The 12,607-nt window shown below is 33.8% G+C and overlaps 1 protein-coding gene across 3 annotated transcripts in view; it reads right to left on the reverse strand.

Annotated features, from left to right (window-relative positions):
• LOC149791147 (zinc finger C2HC domain-containing protein 1B-like) overlaps positions 1–12,607 on the reverse strand; it is an 84,205-nt gene that overhangs the window by 38,518 nt on the left and 33,080 nt on the right. For all 3 annotated transcript variants that reach the window (XM_089973068.1, XM_089973067.1, XM_089973069.1), the window contains exons 5-6: positions 7,607–7,755; positions 3,215–3,377 (exon numbers count right to left, since the gene is read on the reverse strand). In XM_089973068.1, coding sequence (XP_089829194.1) covers positions 3,215–3,377; positions 7,607–7,755 — 312 coding nt within the window. The remainder of the gene's footprint in view (positions 1–3,214; positions 3,378–7,606; positions 7,756–12,607) is intronic.

Genomic DNA, 12,607 nt, shown 5'->3' on the forward strand with positions numbered 1-12,607 from the left:
CACTAAGGCCTTTATTATCTCTTGGTCATTCAAATTAATGGCTTATTTTAATACTCTAAGGCCTGTGTTGTCTCATAGCCAAAAGGATTAATGCTTAAATTAGCCACTAAGGCCTTTATTATCTCTTGGTCATACAAATTAAAAACCTATCCTGTCTTGTTTCTATGCCAAACATTTTTTGGTGTAACATTAAGAACATCCTAGAAGGTTATTTTCCATAAAGTAGTGTTGTTTTTGTTTGTTAATTGTGACCTGCAGTCAAGTAGAAGACTATATAATCTTGTTAATAGAACAAATAAACATTCATACTTAAGATTAAGCAGAATCAATTTGTATTACTGTTGTGTTCAGTATTCATTTGGGCTGGAATTTATTTCTTCAAATTATTGTTTTCAGTGATTATTTCCTCTGGAATGTAGAGGGTTCATAAAAGAATAATATTCATTGAAACATTCACTGGGATTTATAACTAATTCAAGCCTGGAATTATATTACTGTGTTTGAACAAAAGACTGCTGACACATCAACATTATACAGGCCATCATAGACACATCAATATTTCAGTGCTAGACTTAATTTGAGTTTCCATTAAAATTTATTTAGGATTTTATATTATTATGAATTGTGTCTCGAATTCTTGAACTGTTTTACAATTTAATTTACAATACTGTAAGTTCTTTTTTTTCACTTTCACTTTGTGTTCTATGGAGAATTTTTTTTAAAAATTTTACCAAGCTTGTTGATTTTCATTCTTACTTATTTTAAGAGCATATACTCCTAACAATATGGACTTAGCCATTCTAGCCAAGCAAAAGGAGGTGGACTTTACTACTGTGAACCAAGGAAAAGATGTTGGCTTTGTTAATTAATATTGTTCACTTTCATTGATGGAACTGCTGATTACTTGTAATGTTAAATGAAAAGTATTTATGCAATAAATTTAATTCATCTCATTGGTGAGTGATAAGCAGAAAATTAAATGTTCCAAAAACATTAATATTTCTATTATCCTCAAGCAAAGGTACTGTAGTCAAGTCTCCACACATTAATATTTCTATTATCCTCAAGCAAAGGTACTGTTGTCAAGTCTCCACACATCATTAAATATTTCAATAACCCTCAAGAAAATGTATTCCTGTAAATTCTCCAAATATCATTAGCATTCCTATAACCCTTAAGCAAAGATATTGTTGTCAATTCTCCAAATATCATTAGCATTCCTATAACCTTCAAGCAAATATATTTTTGTCAATTCTCCAAATATCATTAGCATTCCTATAACCCTCAAACAAAGATATTGTTGTCAATTCTCCACACATTATCATTCCAATAACCCTCAAGCAAAGATATTGTTGTCAATTCTCCAATCATTATCATTCCAATAACCCTCAAGCAAAGATACTGTAGTCAATTCTCCACACATTATCATTCCAATAACCCTCAAGCAAAGATATTGTTGTCAATTCTCCAATCATTATCATTCCAATAACCCTCAAGCAAAGATATTGTTGTCAAGTCTCCAATCATTATCATTCCAATAACCCTCAAGCAAAGATATTGTTGTCAATTCTCCAATCATTATCATTCCAATAACCCTCAAGCAAAGATACTGTAGTCAATTCTCCACACATTATCATTCCAATAACCCTCAAGCAAAGATATTGTTGTCAATTCTCCAATCATTATCATTCCAATAACCCTCAAGCAAAGATACTGTAGTCAATTCTCCACACATTATCATTCCAATAACCCTCAAGCAAAGATATTGTTGTCAAGTCTCCAATCATTATCATTCCAATAACCCTCAAGCAAAGATATTGTTGTCAAGTCTCCAATCATTATCATTCCAATAACCCTCAAGCAAAGATATTGTTGTCAATTCTCCAATCATTATCATTCCAATAACCCTCAAGCAAAGATACTGTAGTCAATTCTCCACACATTATCATTCCAATAACCCTCAAGCAAAGATATTGTTGTCAATTCTCCAATCATTATCATTCCAATAACCCTCAAGCAAAGATACTGTAGTCAATTCTCCACACATTATCATTCCAATAACCCTCAAGCAAAGATATTGTTGTCAATTCTCCAATCATTATCATTCCAATAACCCTCAAGCAAAGATACTGTAGTCAATTCTCCACACATTATCATTCCAATAACCCTCAAGCAAAGATATTGTTGTCAAGTCTCCAATCATTATCATTCCAATAACCCTCAAGCAAAGATATTGTTGTCAATTCTCCAATCATTATCATTCCAATAACCCTCAAGCAAAGATACTGTAGTCATTTCTCCACACATTATCATTCCAATAACCCTCAAGCAAAGATATTGTTGTCAATTCTCCAATCATTATCATTCCAATAACCCTCAAGCAAAGATACTGTAGTCAATTCTCCACACATTATCATTCCAATAACCCTCAAGCAAAGATATTGTTGTCAATTCTCCAATCATTATCATTCCAATAACCCTCAAGCAAAGATACTGTAGTCAATTCTCCACACATTATCATTCCAATAACCCTCAAGCAAAGATATTGTTGTCAAGTCTCCAATCATTATCATTCCAATAACCCTCAAGCAAAGATATTGTTGTCAATTCTCCAATCATTATCATTCCAATAACCCTCAAGCAAAGATACTGTAGTCAATTCTCCACACATTATCATTCCAATAACCCTCAAGCAAAGATATTGTTGTCAATTCTCCAATCATTATCATTCCAATAACCCTCAAGCAAAGATACTGTAGTCAATTCTCCACACATTATCATTCCAATAACCCTCAAGCAAAGATATTGTTGTCAATTCTCCAATCATTATCATTCCAATAACCCTCAAGCAAAGATACTGTAGTCAATTCTCCACACATTATCATTCCAATAACCCTCAAGCAAAGATACTGTAGCCAATTCTCCACACATTATCATTCCAATAACCCTCAAGCAAAGATATTGTTGTCAAGTCTCCAATCATTATCATTCCAATAACCCTCAAGCAAAGATATTGTTGTCAATTCTCCAATCATTATCATTCCAATAACCCTCAAGCAAAGATACTGTAGTCAATTCTCCACACATTATCATTCCAATAACCCTCAAGCAAAGATACTGTAGTCAAGTCTCCACACATTAATATTATTATAACCCTCAAGCAAAGATATTGTTGTGATTTCTATCAGAGACAATATACTACATTACTACAAACCTGATTTAGAAGCAGGAGGGGCTTTAACACTGCCAGCAGCAGCAGTAGTCCCTCCTCTGGTTCCAGGACTTGGACCACCTCGCCCTGTGCTGGAACCCATTGGAGAGCTAGTGGTATTCCCTGATCCAGTCATGCCACGCCCCTTTGGCTTAGGTGGTTGGTACTGTGCATAAAAAGATGTAAGATGCATTATTTAAGATAAATTTCCAGGTCATTTCCAGGATGACATTGAATTTTTCAAGGTTCTTATATTAGCCTAACCCTAACCCTAACCGATTACTGAATGGAATTATAGGATATTTTTGTTTATAAATTATGCATTTTTCAAATCAAAAGATGTTTCTATATCAAGACTCCCCAAAAACATCTGAGTCATATATATATGGCCATGCATAAACCAAAAAATGTGTCACAAGTCTGACTACTGTATATTCCTATAAATTGGCATGTAAAATCAATTCCATGCACAGAATAAAAGTCTAACTTTGCTAAACTGCATTATGCTGGTATGAGGAAACAAAACATAATGGACATAAATTAGCTTTGTATTCTTTCAAACCTTTAATTTTAAAGAAAATCTGAATAATCAGATGTCAATCAAGATAGCAATCTACATGCATGTTATAAAAAGCAACATTTCCTATCATAGTATAAAAAACAATAAATGCAAAGTAAAGAAAAAAGCCGAATTAACCTGCAGCAAAACCCTCCAAAACAAGTTTTTATTCAAACCTAAACTCCTTAAGACAATTTGATTAAAAAATAAATCATTTAAAAAGACTTAAAGAGTTCATTTAAGTTTTGACAAAAGGAACTTCAAAATATATACTACTGTACAAACAACGATTTATGTGTCTGCAAAATCAACTTGTCTATTTGTAATATAATAAACCAATCCCTAAATCTGTATTGATACTTCAAGCTTCATGTCACAGTGTAATAACTGAGATTTGAAATCAATACTTAAAGTTACATATCACAGTGTAATAATTGAGATTTGAAATCAATACTTCAAGCTACATGTCACAGTGTAATAACTGAACACCAATGTTTAGCTCAGAGATTCATTTTAGATTACAAATTTGACTTACTACTCTAACTGTAAGGAATGAGACCATTTCTGTTCCTGGTCTCCTCCAAACATTTCCACCCCATTGTTCATATTTGGATATTTATGATGGGTTGTGGGGTCAGAGCAAAATGACAAATGAAAAATCTGAATTCATCACCACAGCGTTAGCAGCAGCAGCATATGGTAGCAGCTTCACAGCAGGCCTTGCAAACTTCAACGATGTTACATTGTCATACCAGCATGACATCAATAGGAAAATTATTTATTATCTCAGAAATTGTAAGTATTATAAATAGCCTTTAAGAAAGAGGAGACAAAACTACAGCATTGATGAAACCTGACCTGGTACATGCCATTTGCATTGGTAGTCATATAGTCACATGACTACACAATTCTCTTAACCTGTGACACTAAGGTCCAATAGTCATGTGAAATCAACAACAAAACCCTTGCTAATGTTATTGTACAAAAATATTAAATAAAAGTCACATACCGTTTGCAAAAAAACAGGAAAGGACATATAATTCTGAACATATTTATTCTGAGAACAATGACCAGAAGGCCATATCAACAGGAAAGGACATACAATTCTGAACATATTTATAAAGGATATACAATTCTGAACATATTTATAAAGGACATACAATTCTGAACATATTTATTCTGAGAACAATGACTAGAAGGCCATATCAACAGGAAAGGACATACAATTCTGAACATATTTATAAAGGACATACAATTCTGAACATATTTATTCTGAGAACAATGACCAGAAGGCCATATCAACAGGAAAGGACATACAATTCTGAACATATTTATTCTGAGAACAATGACCAGAAACTAGTTGCAGCAACCTGGGAAGAGCCAGATTCATCAAGCAGAGATGACATGTCCACAAATGCAGTCATATGATACAACAAAAGCAGTGCTGACACGTGCTTGTTGTTGTTGTTGGAATAAATATATACAGAGTTTAGTTTTCTTTGTTTCTTTTAATAACAAACAATATATGACTTTCATTTAATACTTTCTGAATTTTTCTACATTTTAAACAGATATTGTTGATATCACAAGGCTACTGGATCTATGATGTCATAAACATGAAGGTTGCAAGATTTTTGTACTTATGTGACTTGAGATGAAAGTCAAATTTCACCAAGGCTGTGGTTTCATCTCATCTGTGTGAGGATTAAAAAATAGGTAACAATTGTAATACTTGTAGTTTCTGAGAAAATAAATGATTTTCCTATTGATCTCATGCAGGCAGGATTCGATGTAACAGTTTAAAGAATTAAAATGAAATGTCATATCAAACTGCATTATGTTTATCGAAACAATTTTGCTACAAGTATACCCAATAAATGTTACAATAAATTTTACAAAATAAATGTTACAATAACTTTTACAATATAGAAACAAAGCAGCAGTAAATTAAAGTAAATCACGTGAGAGGACTGTGTCCAGATGCACGGCATCAAAGATTTACTTTGTCTGTTCTTCTGTCTAGCGCACTGTCCGTTTTTAAATTGCTGATGATCATACAATATCTGCAAATTGGGTGAGGAGGAACCACAACAAAATATCATCACAATGAATGAATGTGAGTAATAAGTTTGTAGATGTGAGTAATAAGTTTCTAGATGTAACCTAGAAGCACCATATCTTCGTCAAAATGGCTGCATTTATATTTACATTTATATTTACATCTAAATTCATTTACAAGCAGATAAAATATGATTACCTTCCTTATGTTATTTTTCTCAATAAAACACAAGTTATATACTTTTTGTCATAGGATTCAGAAAGTACCAATATGAAGGAGGCCAATATTGCAGAGATATTTTTATGAATCAGAAATAAACACAACACCAAAAGATTATCTGGCAGTAAAGTACAGACAGAAATATTGACAGACAGACAGATATGGAGAAAACGTAAACTATAATGTGACTAGTGTCTGACCTCAAGCCTCTCACAAATACAACATTGTAGTGTGACTAGTGTCTAGACACAAGCCTCTCACAAATACAACCCTATAGTGTGACTAGTGTCTAGACACAAGTCTCTCACAAAGACAACATTATAGTGTGACTAGTGTCTAGACACAAGCCTCTCACAAAGACAACATTATAGTGCGACTAGTGTCTGGACACAAGCCTTTCACAAATACAACATTATAGTGCGACTAGTGTCTGGACACAAGCCTTTCACAAATACAACATTATAGTGCGACTAGTGTCTAGACACAATCCTCTCACAAAGACAACATTATAGTGTGACTAGTGTCTGGTCACAAGCCTTTCACAAATACAACCCTATTGTGTGACTAGTGTCTGGACACAAGCCTTTCACAAATACAACCCTATTGTGTGACTAGTGTCTGGACACAAGCCTTTAACAAATACAACCCTATAGTGTGACTAGTGTCTGGACACAAGCCTTTAACAAATACAACCCTACTGTGTGACTAGTGTCTGGACACAAACCTCACAAATACAACCCTATAGTGTGACTAGTGTCTGGACACAAGCCTTTCACAAATACAACATTATAGTGCGACTAGTGTCTAGACACAATCCTCTCACAAAGACAACATTATAGTGCAACTAGTGTCTGGACACAAGCCTTTCACAAATACAACATTATAGTGCGACTAGTGTCTAGACACAATCCTCTCACAAAGACAACATTATAGTGTGACTAGTGTCTGGTCACAAGCCTTTCACAAATACAACCCTATTGTGTGACTAGTGTCTGGACACAAGCCTTTAACAAATACAACCCTATAGTGTGACTAGTGTCTGGACACAAGCCTTTAACAAATACAACCCTACTGTGTGACTAGTGTCTGGACACAAACCTCACAAATACAACCCTATAGTGTGACTAGTGTCTGGACACAAGCCTTTAACAAATACAACCCTATAGTGGGACTAGGGTCTGGACACAAGCCTTTAACAAATACAACCCTATAGTGCAATTAGGGTCTGGACACAAGCCTTTCACAAATACAACCCTACTGTGTGACTAGTGTCTGGACACAAGCCTCACAAATACAACCCTATAGTGTGACTAGGGTCTGGACACAAGCCTTTCACAAATACAACCCTATAGTGTGACTAGGGTCTGGACACAAGCCTCTCACAAATACAACCCTATAGTGTGACTAGGGTCTGGACACAAGCCTTTAACAAATACAACCCTATAGTGTGACTAGTGTCTGGACACAAGCCTTTAACAAATACAACCCTATAGTGTGACTAGTGTCTGGACACAAGCCTCTCACAAAGAAAACCTTGTACAAGGCATTTGTAACATACAGTGGTCCTGGTTTGGAATTTAGCAGCCTCCCTTGAATCTCCTGTTGGTTTGAAGACACTACGTTTCTGTTGCTCCTGGCAGAAAGCAATGTGCCGCTCAGCAGCCTTCTGGTTAAATCTTCTCCCACACTCTGGACATTGCACATAATCTGTGTTGATAAATAATAATAATAATAATAATAATAATAGAGTTAAAACTGCCATAAAGATCATGTTTAAAGCAACAACCTTTATTAAACCGCCCATTTTCATAGTCATATAAACCAGTCCTACATTAAAGTTCTAGATACCAGTCCTATATACCACTGACTTAAATACCAAAATCTTATATGCCATATATACCACTGACGTATATACCAAAATCATGTAAGCCATACTCCTATATATTAAAATGCAATGAACCTGTTTACAGGAAAAACCTGTCTGCAAAGGAGATTTGTATCATTTCCCATTTCATGGTTGCTTAAGACAGTTTCAGTTATAATAATAACAAGAGGTCCAAGTCCAACTGATATCACTTATCTGGGTGGCTGACATGTCATCTTGTGCAACTCTATAAGTTGCAAGTAACATTGTTCCATTTGCATTAAAAATTCAGAATTAGTGATTGAAAATGCCTAATTGGTTGGCCTCTTGTGACCTTCAAAATCATAATGAGGCAAGCAGAAAATGATACAGACAACTTCTACTTACAAATATATACCATGTTTCTACTTACAAATATATACCATGTTTCTACTTAACAAATATATACCATGTTTTACACAAAACATTTGCAGTATAATCCCTTTAATTTACAACATAATCCCTTTTTGGATTGTGTGATTGATAAAATTCAATTCACTAAATAATCCCTTTTTGGATTGTGTCACTGATAAAATTAAATTTACTGCATAATCCCTTTTTGGATTGTGTCATTGATAAATTTCAATTCACTGCATAATCCCTTTTTGGATTGTGTCATTGATAAAATTAAATTCACTGCATAATCCCTTTTTGGATTGTGTGATTGATAAAATTCAATTCACTGCATAGTTCTTTTTTGGATTGTGTGATTGATAAAATTTAATTCATTGCATAATCCCTGTTTGGATTGTGTGATTGATAAAATTCAATTCACTGCATAATCCCTTTTTGGATTGTGTCATTGATAAAATTCAATTCACTGCATAATCTGTTTCTGGATCATGGTGTTGGAAGTTTTTTTCATTAAGTTACAATCTTACAATGTGACTTATTATGGCATAGTACATATTTCAAATGCCTAAAACATTAATAGATATCTACTGAACAGGAATTAATAGCAAGGATTATTCATTGAATAGGAATTAATAGCAAGGGTTATTCATTGAATAGGGATTAACAGCAAGGGTTATTCATTGAATTGGGATTAATAGCAAGGGTTATTCATTGAAAAGGAATTAATAGCAAGGGTTATTCACTGAATAGGGATTAACAGCAATGGTTATTCATTGAATAGGAATTAATAGCAATGGTTATTCATTGCATAGGAGTTAATAGCAAGGGCTATTCATTGAACAGGAATTAATAGCAAGGGTTATTCATTGAATAGGGATCAACAGCAATGGTTATTCATTGAACAGGAATTAATAGCAAGGGTTATTCATTGAATAGGAATTAATAGCAAGGGTTATTCATTGAACAGGGATTAATAGCAAGGGTTATTCATTGAATATGAATTAATAGCAAGGGTTATTCATTGAATAGGGATTAATAGCAAGGGTTATTCATTGAACAGGAATTAATAGCAATGGTTATTCATTGAATAGTGATTAACAGCAATGGTTATTCATTGAATAGGAATTAATAGCAAGGGTTATTCATTGAATAGGAATTAATAGCATGGGTTATTCACTGAATAGGGATTAACAGCAATGGTTATTCATTGAATAGGAATTAATAACAATGGCTATTCATTGAACAGGAATTAATAGCAAGGGTTATTCACTGAATAGGGATTAACAGCAATGGTTATTCATTGAATAGGAATTAATAACAATAGCTATTCATTGAACAGGAATTAATAGCAAGGGTTATTCATTGAATAGTGATTAACAGCAATGGTTATTCATTGAATAGGAATTAATAGCAAGGGTTATTCATTGAATACGAATTAATAGCATGGGTTATTCACCGAATAGGGATTAACAGCAATGGTTATTCATTGAATAGGAATTAATAACAATGGCTATTCATTGAACAGGAATTAATAGCAAGGGTTATTCACTGAATAGGGATTAACAGCAAGGGTTATTCATTGAATAGGGATTAACAGCAAGGGTTATTCATTGAATATGGATTAACAGCAAGGGTTATTCATTGAATAGGGAGTGAGCAGAATTGTACTGAAAGGAGATTAGAGTGTAATTGAAAAAAGCATCAGATTATTTATAATAATCATGTCATGTCTGACACAACTGTCAAGAATCATCATTTAATATGTTATTAAAATTCCCTATTTGTAGCTCCCTAAATCACCTTTAACCAAAATCCCTATTTGGACTTCACTAGATCATTTCTAACTGCAACCCATATATGGAGTTCCCTACATCACCTTTAACCCATATACCTATCTGGAGTTCCCTATATCATCTTTACCCCAAACACCTATCTGGAGTTCCCTATATCATCTCTAACCCAAGCCCCTATATGGAGTTCCCTATATCATCTTCAACCCAAACACCTATCTGGAGTTCCCTATATCATCTCTAACCCAATCCCCTATATGGAGTTCCCTATATCGTCTTCAACCCAAACACCTATCTGCAGTTCCCTATATCATCTCTAACCCAAGCCCCTATATGGAGTTCCCTATATCATCTCTAACCCAAGCCCCTATTTGGAGTTCCCTAACTCATTTCTAACCCAAATCCCTATCTGGAGTTCCCCATATCATCTCAAGCCCAAATCCCTTTTTAGAGTTCCCTAAATCATATCTCCGCATACAGCCTATTCTCAAATTCACATGCAAAGGACCTTGACCTTCATTTTATTCTTTGGATAGTTTTATACTAATAAAGCATCAGACTTTTATACTAATAAAGCATCAGAGTTTATACTAATAAAGCATCAGAGTTTTATACTAATAAAGCATCAGAGTTTTATACTAATAAAGCATCAGCCATATGTGCACTTATCATAACTGGACCAACAGTAGTTGTACCGCGGACTAAAATTATGGTAGCTGGACTGATAACAATTTTACTGCTTACTACATTTATATTAATATGACTGACAATAATTGTATTGCTGACTAAATGTGTGGTAAGATAAACACTAATGGTACTACTGACTAAATGTATGGTAAGATACACACTAATGGTACTACTGACTAAATGTATGGTAAGATATAAACTAATGGTACTACTGACTAAATGTATGGTAAGATACACACTAATGGTACTATTGACTAAATGTATGGTAAGATACACACTAATGGTACTACTGACTAAATGTAAGCTAAGATATACACTAATGGTACTACTGACTAAATGTATGGTAAGATACACACTAATGGTACTACTGACTAAATGTATGGTAAGATACACACTAATGGTATGATTAAATGTATGGTAAGATATACACTAATGGTATGATTAAATGTATGGTAAGACATACACTAATGGTACTACTGACTAAATGTATGGTAAGATACACACTAATGGTACTACTGACTAAATGTATGGTAAGATACACACTAATGGTACTACTGACTAAATGTATGGCAAGATATACACTATTGGCACTACTGACTAAATGTATGGTAAGATATACACTAATGGTACTAATGACTAAATGTATGGTAAGATACACACTAATGGTACTACTGACTAAATGCATGGTAAGATATACACTAATGGTACTACTGACTAATGGATGGCAAGATATACACTATTGGTACTACTGACTAAATGTATGGTAAGATATACACTAATGGTACTACTGACTAAATGTATGGTAAGATACACACTAATGGTACTACTGACTAATGTATGGCAAGATATACACTAATGGTACTACTGACTAATGTATGGTAAGATACACTAATGGTACTACTGACTAAATGTATGGCAAGATATACACTATTGGCACTACTGACTAAATGTATGGTAAGATATACACTAATGGTACTACTGACTAAATGTATGGTAAGATACACACTAATGGTACTACTGACTAATGTATGGCAAGATATACACTTATGGTACTACTGACTAAATGTATGGTAAGATACACACTAATGGTACTACTGACTAACGTATGGCAAGATATACACTAATGGTACTACTGACTAAATGTATGGTAAGATACACACTAATGGTACTACTGACTAATGGATGGCAAGATATACACTATTGGTACTACTGACTAAATGTATGGTAAGATATACACTAATGGTACTACTGACTAAATGTATGGTAAGATACACACTAATGGTACTACTGACTAATGTATGGCAAGATATACACTAATGGTACTACTGACTAATGTATGGTAAGATATACACTAATGGTACTACTGACTAAATGTATGGCAAGATATACACTATTGGCACTACTGACTAAATGTATGGCAAGATATACACTAATGGTACTACTGACTAATGTATGGTAAGATATACACTAATGGTACTACTGACTAAATGTATGGTAAGATATACACTAATGGTACTACTGACTAAATGTGTGGTAAGATATACACTAATGGTACTACTGACTAAATGTATGGTAAGATATACACTAATGGTACTACTGACTAAATGTATGGTAAGATACACACTAATGGTACTACTGACTAAATGTATGGTAAGATACACACTAATGGTACTACTGACTAAATGTATGGTAAGATATACACTAATGGTACTACTGACTAAATGTGTGGTAAGATATACACTAATGGTACTACTGACTAAATGTGTGGTAAGATATACACTAATGGTACTACTGACTAAATGTATGGTAAGATACACACTAATAG

The sequence above is a fragment of the Sinohyriopsis cumingii genome, chromosome 10 (assembly GCF_028554795.1).
Source record: "Sinohyriopsis cumingii isolate HCF-2022 chromosome 10, ASM2855479v2, whole genome shotgun sequence".
NCBI lineage: Eukaryota > Metazoa > Mollusca > Bivalvia > Unionida > Unionidae > Sinohyriopsis > Sinohyriopsis cumingii.